Source organism: Microcebus murinus, chromosome 10 (assembly GCF_040939455.1).
Source record: "Microcebus murinus isolate Inina chromosome 10, M.murinus_Inina_mat1.0, whole genome shotgun sequence".
Lineage (NCBI taxonomy): Eukaryota > Metazoa > Chordata > Mammalia > Primates > Cheirogaleidae > Microcebus > Microcebus murinus.
Window position 1 is genome coordinate 23,716,425 of NC_134113.1, and position 18,539 is coordinate 23,734,963.

Below are 18,539 nucleotides of genomic sequence, written 5' to 3' on the forward strand. Positions count from 1 at the left end.
TCAGCTCAGGAATCAACTTACCAGCTAGTAAGGAGGGAATTTCTGGGTGAAAATTATTAATTTCCTTGAAATTTGTTATATTAAAGAAACTGAAAGAATTTCATCCTGATCTTCAGGTGGCCACTGTACAACCACATACCACCCCACTGTCCTTGCATCCCTCACTCCCCTCACTCCCATCCCAAGAGACTGCAACCATAGAACTATCCTCCCTCACCCCTTATTTTGTCAGAGACAAACTCAAGTTATATGAGGAGATGTCTTGCATAGGTTATAAATAAGAAATTATTTTAAGATGACTTATCACTTTAAATTAAAATTCTCTCAGCATTAACAAGAACAAACACTAACAGTGAAATGTTGGCACAGACATCTCTGCCCTTCAAAGCTTTGGCAGGCAAACACTGTAGCAGACCAAACTATGATGGTCCTGTGAAGCTGTATTTGTTGTTACACCAAGTGCAACAGGAGTATGCAAATTCTTTTTAGGAAATCATTTGGAACTGAATGTAGAGTCATTAGAATAGTCTGTAGGCCAAATTTACATTATACATGAGACAGTGTCCCCTCAATTTAATTCACACTCAAAAACTAGCTAGCTCAAGTCATTGATAGTAACAGAATGTTTTTAATTTGAGGAACAAAACAGAAAGAGAACACACAATGTTATGCATTGAGCATGCAAATATCTTTACTTCCATTTTTATTTTTTAAATATTGTCAACTTTTAAGATAATTGGCTATGCTTTGAAGAAATAAGAAAAAAAGTATCTCTCCTGAATATTCAGGGTAAGGTTTTGCATGGAATAAAGAAAAATAAAGTAGTCGTGTTGCAGATGCCAGCAACAACTCAAGCAGGGTCTCACCTGGAGTATGTTTACCCTCCTTGGACTGCATTCCAATAACTGGAAAGTGAATATAGGGAATAAATATGTCTCCTAGAGCAAAAGTGCTAACAACATTGTAGGGAAGTCAGTAGAAGTGTCAGCAACTTTCTCAAGCCAAAACTGAGCATTGAGTACTGGGAAGTGAGAATCTTATTATAAAATAAAATCTCCTTGCCCTTGTCTTGTGACTAGGTCAGAGTTTAAGTGTTCATTCACCCTATTAGCATGTAGGCATTAAGTAAAGTACAAGCACTTCAAGCAGGATGAAATCCAAGCTCTACAGCATGACATAAATAGAGTCATCATAGTTTATTATCCAAACCAGAACACTTTTAAGAGTTGAAAGAGGGCACTATTAATAATGATTCCAGGACAACAGACATAAAGTGGGACTACCCTGGGCAAGCCGGGAGGGATGGTCACCCTACCTAGAGCTATAATAACCACATGGATGTCTAGTATCATGGGTGACAAGTTGTGACCTGAGAGACAGAGAGACACTGGAGAATATCTATCAATTTTAGGAATTCCCTTTCTTTTCGTTAACACTTTATTGTCCACATTTTTACATGTGATCACTACTGAAGTAAAACTAAGAACAGAAAAACTATATAATATATATTCACTAAATTTTATATTGTAAAATTCATTAAATATTCTTTAACATTCAATGTACTATGTAATGAAAGCCTTAAGAAAATCAGGAAATATAGGCAAAAATATTTTGTCAGTATATTTCATACCTTGGAAGACTGACCTATGGCCATCAGTTTTCTGCAAATGGTGTAAATGTAAATGGTACCTAGATGGAGAAAAAGATTGTTAACATGTTGCACGGTCTAATGATGGAAATTTTATATTCCAGTTTCTGTGGTTTAAGTCTATAGTTCCCAAAACAAGTGATCTCATGAGAAAGTCTGATAATAATAGTTATAATCACCATAATTTTTCTTATAACTTATAGACAAAATCATTAAAATAACTAATATAGCCATATTTTAAATCTTTTAGTCTCATTTTAAAGCCAATTTAAGTTTTGAAATATATTGAACAAAAGAATATTTTTAGTGGAATAATTTATGTACCCTGTGGTTTTATTAATTCATATAAAATGGTATTGAGTCCCATGGTTTCCCTACAGTTGGAAAAGCTAAAGATTTATTTCCAAATAAGATTAGAATGCATATTAAATCAGTATGGTACAATACTCAATAAGGAAACTCATAATTTAAAAATCATAATGCATAACAGTTTGTATCATATTCATTCACAGACTCATGTATGTCATATAATACTCTAATGAGAAAACAGCATTTCCAACACTTAAGCAAGATCATTCAGATATGCTTTCATGTCAAACCATTAATTAAATGAAGATAAAATGCAGGGTTGGAGGAAGAGTAGGGAACAATATCACCAAACATCTCTTTGTATACAAAGGACTTGATCAAGCTATAAACATACCCAAAAGATGGTAACATGCTTTAAAAAGGCATGTAATTGTAATGACAAGTAGGGAAATATTTTCTACAAAGTATCTAATATTCATTACCATCAGAATTCAACAATTATTAATCTTATGTTCACATTTAAACTTTAAAAGCTTCTGAGAAAGCAGAATCTGCACCAAAACACCTATCACTTGATTAAAACACACCTAATAAACATTAATTGCACAAATCAGTGACAAAAAAAATTGAATAAAATTTAAACTTAAATACATATGGCACCATAAACTTCATAGAGAATGCAATTGGTTCTTAACATTCAAAGACTTAACATTCTTTGTCTGACTGCTTGCCTGATACATACTTATTTCACTTAAGATCCATGGGAGAAGAAACTATTCAACTAGTAGCAGCTCAAGCCCAGCATACTTATCTCAAGTTGGTTTTGTTGACCTCTACTATTAATCTATAAAAATAAAAAATGTATAACTGCTTCTTTGTAGGAAAAAAAAATAGTCACTGAGTCAGGATATGCACAGGAAACACATGCTTCTCCACAAAACATGTGGTGCAGGTGTAAGCCAGGAGCCTGTACAAACACATCAGTAACAGGGAACTGGAGAACTTAAGAAGGCCTTAGGAGACTGCCCTCAAGAATGACAAGGGCCCTCTGTATTTCAAAAATGTGCCTTTAACCTTTCCAATCCTAATATGTTCTGACTATAACTGAATCCTTCTTTGATAGTGCAGGATCTTGGCAAGGCTCTCAAATTCCCACTGCAGAAGCCAGAACAAGAGAGTAAATGGTAAAAGATGGAGCATAGACTGAATCCTTATGATCTCAGGATATTTCTAGAAGTTTGTTTTGTTTTATTTTTAACCAAATCCCTAATATGAATTTATTGCCTGGTCATGTGACCCCTTTTCATCAAAGATGACACTATCAAAATAATCTATTTGAGAGTCTAAATTAAATTAGTTGGGCTCCAGTTAGTTGAGAAGTAAGTTATTATCCATATCCATACACCCACTTAGCTTTTATAAAAGAACCAAGATTGGGTAAATATCTTAAGAAACCCAGGGTATATATGTATAACAGTCAACTGAAAGTAAATACAGTAAGTTGTCTAACTGAATAGGTCAAATGTATTTTGATAAGTTGTCAAAATACATTTGACCTTTTCAGTCAAATATATTTTGGACTACTTAAATTCCAAATTGTCAAAACTTCAGGGTCTTTGCACTTGCTAATCCCCCAGTTAAAATGCCCTTCCCCCAAATATCCAGATGGTTCACTCACCAAATTCCTTCAGGTTTTTGTTAAGTGTCATCTCAGCTAGGCTTTTCCTGACCATTCTATCTATTTAAAATTGCAGCCCACCCCCTACCTAGCCCCTGTTCTCCCTACCCACTTTTTGCCTTTATTTTTCTCCATAGCACTCATCAGCATCTGACACTATTTGTTTATCATCTCCCTGCTGTAGAAGTAAGCATGGTAACGGGTTTTTATCTGTTGTCCACTTCTGTGTCCCTGGCACCTAGAATAATGCCTGGCACATGGTAGGCATTCAGTAAGTTTCAGACAAATAAATTAAAACAGGGAGAGTAGTTAGTGAAACTAAGTATATGTACCTCCCACAACCCAGCAATTCTACTCTTGGGCATAGATCCCAGAAAACTCTCCCACAGGTCTATCTATAAAAGGACATGTGCAAGGATATTCATTGCGTAATTATTTGTGCAATTAATGAGGTAGGGCAAACCAGGTGGATATCTTCTGGAATACAATTCAGCAGGCAGAGTCAACAAATTACATTTATATAAAGGAACTTGGCTAGATTCTAAAACCACAGTATTTGGTGGGGGAAAAAAATTAGGAAACAATAAAATCTAGAGCACAATGCCATGTGAATCTTTTTATAAAAAGCACACAGCAAGAAAAGGATATAAAGAATACAAAAATAGTATAATTTTTTTAAGAATATTATGGGGCCAGGCATCAAGTGGCTCACACCTATAATCCCAGCACTTTGGGAGGTTGAGGCAGGAGGATCACTTGCTCAAAGCCAAAAGTTCAAGACCAGCCTGGGCATCACAGAAAGGCCCCATCTTTACAAAAAATTAAAAATTAGCCAGGTATGGTGGTACACACCTATAGTCCCAGCTACTCAGTAGGCTGAGGCTGGAGGATTGCTTTAGCCCAGGAATTTGAGGTTTCAGTGAACTGTGATCACAGCACCGCACTCCAGCTTGGGCAACAATGTAGGATCCCATCTCTTAAAAAAAAAAAAAAACCACAAACTATTAGGGGGACAATTTTGTGATCTTAAAAGGACTAAAGGCAAGGAATCACGCTGCATCATTTCCACCTCTCAAGCAAGGCCTGACCACAGGGCCCAGCCCTTGGGCCTGTCACTGCCTCTTGAGCACAGAACCACTTCACCTTCTCTGTCTGTCCCTGCAAAGGTGGTGAAGCAATTTGGGTGGAGAGATGGCAGTAGTGGCTTGGAACTGCAGAGTCTCTTGAGGACGATCAGGCACAAAAGCTTACCAATCACTGGACTGAAAAACTCATCAAAGTTGGCCTCATCTCTGGCAGCAAATATAAACTCTAATTTCAATCAAAATAGCAACACATGATTTCAGGTAGGTGAAAAAGGGAAAGGCTAGAAAACATACCTTTTGAAGTTATTTGGCCCTGGTCTTATGCAGATCAAAACAAACACACTGTCATTATTATTTTCCTTTTAAGACTATATTATCCAAAGAATAATACAGTAAATGACTTATTGTAACTTTAAAATAGAGAAAAGCAAATATTATATTTTTATGGCTAAGATTCATTTCTTTAGACATATATGTAATATACATTTATGTGTGTATACATATACATATGTGTATGTGTGTTCCTCAGAGCTACTCACTCAAAAACAAGGGGAAGGTCACCATGTAGAAAGCCAAAGCCACTGGCCAAGTTGTTTGAGGAGAGGACCAGTAAATGGGTGATGCTTAGAACCAAGGTAACCTGCAGTGGTCTTTTGATCCTTCTTCACTTTTATTTACTCATTACCTGTGGCCCCTGCATTGCATATGCCCAAAAGTGATTATTCCCACAGACTCTGACCTTTCCTTCAGTGAAAACTCAAAGACATGTTTTATAAGTCCCTATTTATGGGGAAAAACTAAAATGTAACACAAATGTAAAAAAAACCCATAATCATCCTATTATGAAATGCATATGTTTTAAATCACAAGGTAATCAAGTTATCATCAAACTTGGCATTTAAATAACTTCCTGAAAGACACAATGGAATATAAAATACATTGGTGTATACCATTGAAGATAATCCAGCAAAGGTGCTCCTGTGGCAGAGCCACCTGCATGATGAGCCTTAAGGAGGACAAGATATGCAGACACTGGATCACAGATTCTTTATTATGCAAGTTTTCATCACTATCACAGACCAGCTGGTAGTTGCACATACTTTCAACACTTAAAGCATGAAACTGAAACACATGGGAAAATATAAATAGGAATATAAATAAGGTTTGTGCAATTTAGGAAAGCATTTCTCAAAATGTAAAAAACTAAAATAGAAACAATTATGCTTAATTTAATAGATTAGTATAGAAAAAAAAATGATAAGACAGGTTTCTTTGAAACATCCATTTAGTTAATATAGGCTTTCCTTAGTCAAAAGAAATTCAAAAGCAAAATAGTACAAAAATCCTATTACCAAAAACACAAAACTGAATCTATTTTTGTAAGCTCACCTAGTGGCATTTTAACCTGTTTATTAATTAAGATGTAATTATTGCCATGTACACAATTCATTCAGCAAATGTTTATTGAGCCCCTCTATTTGCCATGGTCTACTGGGCAGGAGGGACTCTTGGATGAGGAAGAAATGGCCCCTGGTCTTTGTGGAAGGAAAAGAGTTCCAGGCATATGCAGCATTCGCAATGCTTTAAAGTAGATTTTGTGGTGACTAAATTAAATGTCTTTTGTAAGTTTAGATAAGAAGGTTTAAGATAAAAGAATTAGGCTATTGGGTGGCCAAGGGGCAGAACATGGAGAGCGTTACATGTTATTCCAAGGAATTGGGACTTTAGCCAAAAGGCAAAGTCAAAGGGCAGTAGAATAAAATGATTGATTTACACTTTAGAAATTAATTCTGGCAAAGTGTGGAAAATAAAAAGCAGAGTGTGGAGGTCAAAAGCTACACACAGGGAGGCTAGGAGAGACTTTTTCTTCAATAGGGTGCTAGCCTACATTGCCCAGTATTCTCATCCATGCACTCATTATGGTACAGTCAAATTGAACTATCTAGTGGTCCCCCAAACATGCCTGCTTATTAACCACATACTGTTTCCAAGGCCTTGAATATTCATCAAGTTTGGAATAACATAGATTTGGAGTTAGTCTTACCAGGGTTCAAACATCACCCCTGCCCATTGCTTTAAATGGGCTGGTTTTTTAAACTGTAATAAGTTCCAATTTTCTAATCAGTAAAAGAGGCACCTCTTAGGACTTGAATGAGGCCACAAGATGATAATTCATATAATGCATTTAAGAGTACTGAGCACACAGTAACTACTCAACCAGTGAAATCACTGGGAGCAATTGACATAATAATACTGGTAAAGTTGAAATAAAGTATAAAATTTTTATATCAACACATCCATGTTTAATCTCACGAGCCATTTTTTTACACTGTGTGATCAGCTTTATATTTCTCTTCTGTAAAATAGGGATAATAATAGTCTCTAACTCATAAAGTTATTGTAAGGATCAAATATGTCTTCCAAAGCACTTTGCAAACTAAAAGCATTCTATACATATTAGTTACTATACTAACAATAACTGTCCACCAGATGAATGAATGATTATAGTGCCCAATCTCCAAAGCAGCTTTACAAAGCTTAGTAAGTTCACTTTCTTATCTAGCACTAAAGTATTTAGTAAGCAACTTATAGCACATGGCTAGATGCTATGTGTAAATAAAAGACGTTTAGAAGCAGTCACATAAAGGATATATTGCATAGCTAATCATAAATCTTTCATCTTACTGTAAGTTCAGCAGTCTTATCTTTGAAGCCTTTTGGGAAAAAGACAGTTTTGAATGTATTCACATCTGCTTTATGCTCATCAAAATTGGTACTGAACTGCTGAAGGTATCGTCCATAGCACTGTAAAAGGGCCAGTTTGTATTCCTGAAATAAAAGGATTTGATTAAAGACTTGATTAAAGTTTCAAAATTTAATTTTGCTGATTATTAAGCCTGAGTAATATTCATATTCATATTATTCTTAATAGTATTAATGTTGATTGTTACAATTACTACTGTTACTACCCCCACCATTTTCTAAGCACTTAGTGTGTGACAGACACTGAGTTACACAATTTTTGTGCATTATTTCATTCAATTCTCCTCACAAGCCTATTGTGAGATGGGGCAATCATGATCACAAAGAAGAGAATATTCACTATGACACTGTGTGTGGTAATACTGACATGTACTTAAAATTCAAGCCCAAAAATTCACCATCATCAGATCATGATAACCAACATGCTCAGTCTGAGATGCAGATGAGTAGTCTTGCTTCTCTGCTATGGCCTAGGCTCAAAGAGAGAGAGAGAGAGAGAGAGAGAGAGAGAGAGAGAGAGAGAGAACAAGAGAGAGAGAACAAGAGAGGAGGGAAAAATGCAGAATGCCATGAGTAATCTTTCATCTGTCAACAGTCTCTGAAGCTGCAACAGGACAAATTTTGAAAATCTGAGCGTTGGGTTTCTTATTAATTCAAATTCATGCTTTGGTTTCCATTACAGAGTCAGAAGCCACATTTCTGTAACCCACAGAAGACAGTTGATCTGGAGCATTTTGGCAGTAGGGCATGTGAGCAGTGCTCTGAATAGAAGTCAGTTGCAACCTTTCCTCAGCTTCCTCTCCTGCTACTGTGTCTCCTAGAAAAGCAGCTGGGTATGAACTGCCTGTCCAGTTACCCAGCCCTGGGGTGGCATTCACAGTCAAACACTGTTTTGTTTACATTTCTATTGACTTTTGTTATTTGCTCACTAATTAAACCTTGGTCTTTCCCATTCTAACTTGATTTATATAATATATTCAAATCCAGGTTCAAAACAAGAGTATTTCACAAGATGATCTTTACTATAACTGAAATAAAAATAGAGTCTAGGAACCAAAGTAACAACTTAAGTTCATTTTCAGGATTATAAATACCTTCAGTGGCCAACTTCACCATCAGTGAAAAGTAGATACAATTTTTTCTTTGGTCCTTAAAGTTTTAAAATATCCTATCTAGGCCTTTCTCTCGGGAACATTCTGAATCCTTATCCACCATCAACTTGCTTTATCAGCTTCTAACATGCACCTTCCTCCTCCCTCCACCAATACCTACTCCACCCATATGGCTACTCTTCAAGCAACCCCAAACTGTGTTTTGTATTTCCAGCTTCTTATGCTGAGAATTTTAAGGATGGAGGAAGACTCTCTTCTAATTCCTGTCAAAACTGTTATTCCACTTCTCATAAATGAAGCTTATAAGGTAGATCTCACCTAACTTTTTGTTGTAGTTTTCCAAACCTATATTTTCAAGTTTCTAAGAATGATGGTCCGTTTACGTCGTGGCTAAGCTAATTCTCTAATTTCAGCAGAGGAAAATAGGTCTTAGTTGTTCACTATGAAATTTCTTCCATATCTTACCATCTTACTTGGCAAATTTGCCTACCAGAACAAAAGGATTAAAGTCCAGAAAATAGAAATGGAAATAAAAAATAAAGCTGAGAAACTGAGGATTGAGAAAATACTGAATACTGCCCATGTCTGGCCCATAATCATTTTGCCCAACATTCATATAACTTGGACCTATAATAATTTGGATCTCTGCCAGAGCTTAAGGGGAAAATTTACATAATCATTAACTGAAAACCCAGTCGTGGTGTGGTCTTATCAAGCCAAGTCCATGAGTTGCAGCGTTTTAAGACCTAGATATTCACATGGAACTAAAGATAGGACACAAACTCAGCTTGACATGCAATACTGAGCAAGAAACAGCGTATGTAGGGAATGACTGCTATAATTACATATTGCAAACCATTAAGGAGTTGAAAGTCATTAAAACAGGGCACTGGGAACCAGGTAACAGAGCTCCAAGGCCAGAAGCCATGAGGGTTATTGGCTGGGCAAGGCCAGCCATGTGAAAAACAACAGGAAGTGGTGTCTGGGCTCCTTTGTATAAGGTAGGAACATGATGACTCAGCATTTCCTGTTGTGCGCCTACCACACCCTCTGTTAACCCAGCCTGTGCTCCTGCTCATCCCCAGTCAGCGTCCTGTCCTTTCAGGAATCTCTCACTGCTGGAGAACCTCAACTACAAAATTAAAAAGCAAACCCTTTTTTGGTTACAGTACCTCATTAAAATTGTTACGTATTCATTAATTTTTTTCTAAGAAAAAAAATCAAAACATGTAAAATAGGAATGGTATCAAAATAAATACTGTAAGAATAATAATAATAATTAGCCAAATGAGTTTCATTTTGACTCTCTTTGTTGGAGGGGCACTTACTTTCATTTGACAAAGGCTATCTCCAACCTTCAAGAGCTTTTCGTTGTAATAGTCAGCTGGCAGCCTGGGGGCGTATTTAGACCAGATATTAAACAGAGACGTGGCACTGTAAAAAATCATAAAATAAAATGGCATCTTTAAAGTTGGCAGGAAACCTCAATTAATTAGCAAGCAACCTTTTAAAACTTACCTTGTGCTAAGCCTTTCCCATGTGCCTTATCGTTAATGTCTAATTGTTAATAATAAATGTAATTATAGTTAAAATCATTGCTTCCTATGTGCCAAGCACTTTACATGATTTACTTAGATATACTTTATTTTTTAGAGAAGTTTTAAGTTCATGGCAAAATGGAGCAGAAGGTACAGAAATTCCCCACCTCAACCCCCTACCGCCACACATGCATTGGCCTCCCCCATTATCACCATGCTCCACCTGAGTGGCACATGTGTTACAAACGATGAACCTACATTGACACATCATTATCACCCAAAGCCCACACTTTACATTAGGGTTCACTCTTGGTGTTGAACATTCTATGGATGTGGACAAATGTATGACGTGTATACACCATTAAAATATAGAATAGTTTCATAACCCTAAAAAATCCTGTGTGCGCCACCTATTCATCCCTTACTCCCTGGCAACCAGTGATCTTTGTATTGTCTCCATAGTTTTGCCTTTTCCAGAATGTCATATAAATAGTTGGAATCACATAGTAGGTAGCCTTTTTAGATTGGCTTCTTTCACTTAATATCTAAGTTTCCTCCATGTCTTTAGTAAGAATATGTCTTCCAAAGCAAAGTGACTATACTATTTTGCATTCCCACCACTAATGAATGAGAGTTCCTGATGCTCCACATCCTTGCCAGCATTTGGTGCTGTCAGTATTCTGCATTTTAGTCTTTCTAATAAGTATGTAGGGTATCTCATTGTTGTTTTAATTTGCATTTCCCTGATGACATATGCTATGGGACATCTTTTCATATGTTTATTTGCCATCTGTTTATATTCTTTGGTGAGGCATCTGTTAAGGTCTTTGGCCCGCTTTTTCTAAAATCAGGTTGTTTTCTTATTGCCAAATTTCAAAAGCTCTTTGGCTACTTTGGATAACAGTCCTTCATCAGATATGGTTTTTGCAAATATGTTCTCCCAGTTTATAGCTTATCTTTCCATTCTTTTGATAGTGTCTTTCACACTGCAAAAATTTTTAACTGTAATAAAGTCCAACTTATCAATACTTTCTTTCATGGATCATGCCTTTAATGTTGCATATAAAATAATCACTGCCAACCCCAAGGTCTTCTGGATTTGTTTCTGTGTTATCTTCTAGGAGTTTTATAGTATTGCATTTTACATTTGTATGTGATCCATTTTGAGTTAATTTTTGTGAAAGTCATAAGGTATGTGTCTAGATTCATTTCTTTTTTTACATGGAGATATTTGGTTGTTTCAGGACCATTTATTGCAAAAGTTTTTTTCCATTTTATTGCTTTTGCTCCTTAGTCAAAGACCAGTTGACTATATTTATGAGTCTACTTCTAGACTATGTTATGCATACTGTTCCATTGATCTAGTTGTCTATTCTTTCAACAATATGACACTATCTTGAATATTGTAACTTTATAGTGTTTAATTAAGCTTAGCCTAAAAGCTGCCTTCTTACATATTTTAAGTTTGGCCTAAAGGTTTCTCTGTACATAGTGACCTGAAACATAAATGGATGTGTAAACAGGCTGCAGCAACCTGCTCTTATGCCAATCACCAAGTTTTGGCCAAGTAAAAGTGGCCAGATATTCAAAATGTGTTCAAGTAAGGCAAATGATGAGCTGTAACCAATCTTGCTGTTTCTGTCCTCACTTCCATTTTCTGTACGTCACTTTCCTTTCTCTGTCTATAAATTTTCTTCAACCATATGGTAGCGCCAGAGTCTGAACCTATTCTGGTTCAAGGGCTGCCCAATTCATGAATTGTTCTTTGATCAAACTTTGTAAAATTTAATTTGTCTAAGGTTTTTCTTTTAATAATAATAAGTCTTGAAATTGGGTAGTATCAGTCCTTCAATTTTGTTGTTCTTCAATATTGCGTTGGCTATTCTGGGTCTCTTTACATACATGCATTTTTTTTTCATTTCATTTTCACACCCTCAAGATGCGTGATATCAATATTCCAAATATACAGTTAATGAGTCTGAGGCTCAGTGCATCTATGTGCTTAACTACTGTACCACTGTGCTTTCCAGCTCCCTGAGGGCAAAGACATTCAAATTCAATTATATTATCCATTGCCCAGCCCCAAGAGTAGTGAGTATCTAGTACATGTAGGTACTCAATAAATATTTGTTTAAAAACTGAATGAATGACTAGGAAAAAAATCATTCCTTGTTTTTATTTTATGTTTCTCTTCTCTTCTCTTCTCTTCTCTTCTCTTCTCTTCTCTTCTCTTCTCTTCTCCTCTCCTCTCCTCTCCTCTCCTCTCCTCTCCTCTCCTCTCCTCTTCTCTTCTCTTTTCTTTTCAGACAGTCTCACTCTGTTACCCTGGTGAGTCCCATGGTGTCAGCCTAGCACACAGCAACTTCAAACTCCTGGGCTCAAGCAATTGTCCTGCCTCAGCCTCCTGAGCTGGGACTACAGGCAGGAGCCATCACAGCCAACTAATCTTTTCTATTTTTAATAGAGGCGGGGCCTCATTCTTGCTCAGGCTGGTCTGGGACTCCTGACTTCAAGAGATCCTCCTGCCTTGGCCTCCCAGAGTGCTAGGATTACAGGCATGAGTCACCACGCCCAGCCTATATTTTATACTTTTCTATGAAGGGCTCAAATATCTAGTCAATCCATTTAAAGTTATGCTTCCTTCCACCAAGTAAAACAAAAACAAAGCATACAATATTTTCAAAATGGTCTCTAATCAGAGTTTCAAAGGGTAGCAGATCGTTGTTTATTTTATTCATTCGTTTAGTTAACATTTACTCCTTTCCTCTCTTTTGGAAATTATAAATGCCTCTAGGAAAAACCCCAGTTTTCCCTGAGAGTTGTCCAATCCCATCTCATAAATTTCTAAATAATGGCAGTATATGGACTGAGTGCTTGCCCCCCACCCCCAAATTCATATGTTGAAGCTCCAATCCCCAGTGTGGTTATATTAGGAGGCAGGGCCTCTAAGGAAGCCATGATGTTAAATGAGGTAGCTCCCTGGTCTGCTGGGATTAGAGCCCTTATGAGAAGAGACACCAGAGAGCTTGCTCTCTCTGTCCATGCTCACTAACAGGAAAGGCTATATGAAGAAAAACCAGGCTTCTACAAGCCAGGAAGAAAAGTCCTTTGCAGAAACCAACCCTGTTGGACCTTAATCTGAGAATTCCAGCTTCCAGTACTGTGAGAAAATAAATTTCTGTTGTTTAAGCCACCCAGTCTATGATATTTTGTTATGGCAGCCTGAGACGAATACAGGATCTAAACTTAAGGACTGAAGATGGGTCTAATACTTATGAGGTACATGTTAGAATAATAATGAAACAACCTCAAAAGAAACATGTCAATTAATTCATTAGGGTAATTATATGATATTAACTGGACCATTGATTGAGTCAGGGGGACAAAGCATTCCTGCCTTCATAGACTGATTAATAATATTTGGGGGTAGGAAAACATATACATGTATCAAGTAATAAAAACAACACCAAATAAATGTGGCAAATACAAACCACTGAAGTTTAAAAGGGAGAGGTGTTTTGTTTGTTTGGTTTTTACCTTTTCCACTTTCATTTGCTGCTTCGTGAAATGTATTAGAATATTATTAGTAGTATTAGAATAAATATAATGAATTCAAGAAATTCACCAATCTTGCTAGAATTCTTCAATTATATGGATGAAATACTTAATTCTTCTAAACTTTACAGATGAGATAATGAAGACTAGGTTTATTACTCATAAAAGAAAAATACCAGCTTTGTTAAATCAATCAAGGTTACATAATAAGAAAGAGAAAATTTCTTTTCTTTTTTTTAGTGAACCCTAAGTTCAGGTTAACAAACTGCTCATTGAAAATAGCTTACATAACAAACAAAAATATATAATACACAATAAGAAGAGACATACATCACTTAAGAAGACATGTTAATGTACTCAGGATTGCTGTTTGATTATAGTTGCTGCTAGATATTTAGAATGTTCTAACATAGAAAATCATAACTGTATAAGCAGGATATCTAAATCTTACATACAGCAAAAGCATATTTTTAAAAAATGTATCACTCATTTAATGATACTACTGGTATGATGAAAATTTATATTTTCATATTCATATACTATGAATTTTATGCTTATGAAAGTTCCTATAAGAAACAAACTTTGATTTTAAAAAATAACCATCTGTCAAATATGATATAAAAGCAACTCTTACCTCCTGGACCCCTAACTGGTCTCCCCACTGCCCTTCTTGCTCCCTTTGGATATGATTACCAAAATCATATTTCAAAACAAGAATCACATAAGGTACCAAAAACTACCCAACAGTTTCTCATTCCATTAGGAATAAATGGAAACTCTTTAAAATGGCCTCTAAAACCTTCCAAAGCCCTACCTATTCCTATAAATCTCATCTCACACCATTGTACCCACATTCACTATGCTTCTGCTAAATGAGATTCTGTCTATTCCTCCAAAATACTTAGCTCTGTTCTGCCCAGGATCTTCCTTCATACTTGTTTTTTCTGTTTATTTTCTCCATTTGCCTGGTCAATCTCACATTGTCCTTCTAATCTCAGCTTGTCATTCCTACTTGAAAGCAGGTCCCACTATATTCTTTTCAAGGCTCTGTTCGTGTCCTCTGTTCTGACCATCTTATTGAAAATTGAAGCTTCCCAATTCTCGCTGCATAACTTCTTCTTCTCTTTTTCTCCCTAGTATTTGTCACGTTCTAGGTTACCATAAAATGTACTTATTTGATATGTTTATTGTCTAGTTCCCCTTCTAGAATATAAACTCTAAGAATGCAGAAATTTTTGTCTGATTCACTGCTATATCCCTGGTGCCTAGTACAATGCCTGGCACATATAAATGTTTGACAGCCACTTCTTTCATAGCATTTGCATGTTGACTTAATGACTCGCTGAAGGTCTAGCTCCCTCTCTGGACTACTAAGCACCATGAGCATAGACTGCCATATTTATTTTATTCACCACTGTTACCAGTGACCACCAGCACAGTGCCTCACACAGAGCAGACATGCAGCAAAAATTGCTACATAAATAAAGACCTAAATTGTGTGAGAGGTTTGATTTTTAAGGTCCATGTCAATCCTTAATGTTTGTGATTGTTATAGTCTATTTAAAGACGGGACAGATACTGTACTTAGAAATTGGCCCAAGTCTACCTTGCTATATGTTAATATAATGTTCACAATTACTGAGAACACAAGGATCACAATCCTTGAATCGTTTCATTACTAAATATTTACTGAATGTTTACTATGTCCCAACTCCTGGGCTAAGTGCCCAAAATAGAGCAATGAAAAAGAGACACGTAATCTGAAGTCACCAGGGCACTTATATTCTAATGGAGAGCCAGATAATATACAAGAAAACAAATAGTTAAAATACGAATTGATGGCTGAACCCACATGAGATAGGAAAGGCCACTTTAGGAGGTGACCACTCAGCTTCAGCCTGAAAGAAGAGAGGGAGCCATATTTTTTAAAAGCTAGGAGAAGAACAGTCACATAAGGAGACGGCAAATACAAAGGTCTGGGGTAAGAAACAGTTGGACCTGTTATTTTGGAAAGTCTTGAGGAAGAAGTGAGGGATAAGCTGTCAAGAGAGAGAAGGCAAGGCCAGATCTTTAGACCATGGAGGGTACCAAAAGGAGTCTTAATTTTATTCCAAAAACAGTGGTAAGCAATAGAAAGGCTTTAGATAGGAGTAGGTAATTTACTTATAAAGATCACCCTGAATGCTATGTAAAGGATAAATTTGAGACAGAGTACCTGCAAGGAAAATATGAAATGGTAGTGGTTTGGATAGGAATGCTGGTAGTAGAGATGGGAAGATAAAACACAACACTATAAATTGTTTAAACATAAATACATACAGGTTAGGTATGAAATGTGCTCTCCTTAAGCAATTCTTGGTTCTCATCATACTTGGTCAAGAGGATTTGTCATAATTGATCACTCCTTCCTCCTTAAAACACTTTCTCTACCTGATTCCAGTACACTAGGCATTTACTGGTTTTCCTTCCACCTCCTTGGCCACTCCTTCTTATCCTCTGTTGATATCTTCATATTATCCCTACTTGTCAATATTGGAGCATCCTAGGGTTCAGTCCTTGGACTCTCTTTTTTTGCATCTAATTCACTTCCTTAGCTATTCCATCAAGTGTCATGATTTAAATATCATTAATAGATGATAAATCCCAAATGTCTATCTCCTCCAACTTCCAGATTCAAATGTCCAACTACCTACATAATAGCTCTGCCTAGGTGTTGAATTACATCTCAATCTATCCAAAATCGAACTCAATCTCCCTCCCTCCTGCTCGTCCCATATCCTTCCCATTTGTCTTTCTCCCTGTGTGACCTATACTTTCCACAGAAATCCTCATCAATTACTCCCATATCCCTTTCTCATCTTTCTCAAAGCCATTTTTCCTGATCTTCCTTGACCATGTTCCCCTCTGCCTGTTTAAAATTCCAGCACTCATCCCATATCCTCCATCCCCATTCCCTGTTCTATTTTTCTACCTAACATTCATCTTTGTAAAATTACTTGTTACATATTTGTTTAGTGGCTGTCTGTACTCAAAAAATATATACTCCATGAGGATAGGGATTTTTACATCTTTTTTTAACTTGACATTTTCCCAGTTCCTAGGATTATACCTGATATACAGTAGGTGCTCAACAAATAGTTGTTGACTGAATAAATAACAAATACAAGTCAAACCCATTTCTTCATGTTAAATTCATGAACAAAAATGTAAGTTAAAGGCCAGGTGCGGTGGCTCACGCCTGTAATCCTAGCACTCTGGGTGGCCGAGGTGGGCGGATTGCTCGAGGTCAGGAGTTCGAAACCAGCCTGAGCAAGAGTGAGACCCCATCTCTACTATAAATAGAAAGAAATTAATTGGCCAACTAATTATATAGAAAAAATTAGCCGGGCATGGTGGCGCATGCCTGTAGTCCCAGCTACTTGGGAGGCTGAGGCAGTAGGATTGCTTGAGGCCAGGAGCTTGGGGTTGCTGTGAGCAAAGCTGATGCCATGGCACTGACTCTAGCCTGGGCGACAAAGTGAAACTCTGTCTCAAAAAAAAAAAAAAAAATGTAAGTTAAAACTATTCACTATTCTGGTATTCTTTGCCACTTGTCTGCATTTGTAATTGTTTAGTTTGCAATGTATTTGAACAGAAAAGAAAGATGCTAACATAAACAGTAAACAGTGGTTTGCAGTTTGTGGTAATAACATGGTGACAGAACCCCAAAAAAGGAAAACAGATGTGCAGAATGAGTCACAAAATTAAGAAAAAGTCACTGTAATCCTAATAACAATATAAAAGGGAATTAAAGTGCACATGTTCACAGGATGACATATTTCACTGTATCAAGAACTTTTTGAAGAATCTAAGCTACCCCAAAGCTATTCCTTTTTCTCCGTATACAACATTGCATACACACAACATGAAAAGTTATGAAAACCCTGAGTGAGTCAAAAATGTATTAGTGTAGAGTAGCAAGTAAGAGACACTCAGAAACAGAACAAATGGCGTGCTATAAGACATTTCTGTATTGGTTTTTATTTTGACCTGAGCTGGAAGCCAAGATATAACATTCCCCAGGAGTGAAGGAGTGTGACAGAGACGAACCTCCACTTGTTAAACTTTGTTTATGTGTCCGGAGCCCTTCAGCCAGGCGGGTCCGCGGCGCCAACCCAGCTGTGGGACCACCACCTGCATCCTGAAGGGCATCTCCTCTGGCCCCTCCTCCGCCGGCGCCCTCCCCAGCGCCCTGCCTCCGCTTACCAACGCCGGTGGAATTCATACTGCTCTTCCTCCGATGTCTCTAAAGCCTTCTTTTTCTTCATAAAACCTAACAACTCGCGAATCTCTTTCTCGAAAGAGGCCAGGAGTGGGTTTTTAGCGTCCAGAGGCCCATAAAACACGGCTAGGGGCAACGAGTCCTCGGGGCAGGTCCAGAAACGCTGGAAGCTCAGGGAGCTATCCTGCCACTCCAGGGGCGACTTCGAAACGGCGGTCGCGGTCGGGGGTGGGGTGGGCGGCAGTTCTGTCTGCGACTCAGATGCCGGAGACTCCTCTGACAGAGAACTCGAGGTGGCGCACTGCGCCGCCATGTTGGCACGACCTGGGTCGGCCTGGAGCGTGTTTACACGGGGTTGCCTAGCGACGGTCTCGGGGCAACCAAGCATCCGGCGCGCTTTCCGGGAAACACAGCGGCCCCTGCAGGGCAGAGGAAGAAAAGCGCGAGCCCGTAAAGGAGCGATGGTCTTAAGGTTTTTTGCCCTGTGGCCCCCTGACACCGCTGTATGAGACACGAATAGAGAGAGGGTTCTGAACAGAAAGACAGCGAATATTAGAGCCGAAAATATACGATCACAAATTCAGACGATA

The 18,539-nt window shown here is 37.5% G+C and overlaps 1 protein-coding gene across 3 annotated transcripts in view; it reads right to left on the reverse strand.

Annotated features, from left to right (window-relative positions):
- Nucleotides 1–18,274, reverse strand: part of CFAP54 (cilia and flagella associated protein 54) — a 303,509-nt gene extending 285,235 nt beyond the window's left edge. For all 3 annotated transcript variants that reach the window (XM_020287907.2, XM_076007090.1, XM_012775331.3), the window contains exons 1-5: nt 17,934–18,274; nt 9,924–10,029; nt 7,406–7,549; nt 5,671–5,842; nt 1,631–1,689 (exon numbers count right to left, since the gene is read on the reverse strand). In XM_020287907.2, the coding sequence (XP_020143496.2) occupies nt 1,631–1,689; nt 5,671–5,842; nt 7,406–7,549; nt 9,924–10,029; nt 17,934–18,262 (810 nt within the window). In that variant the 5' untranslated portion in view covers nt 18,263–18,274. The remainder of the gene's footprint in view (nt 1–1,630; nt 1,690–5,670; nt 5,843–7,405; nt 7,550–9,923; nt 10,030–17,933) is intronic.
- Between the last annotated feature and the right edge of the window lie 265 nt (nt 18,275–18,539).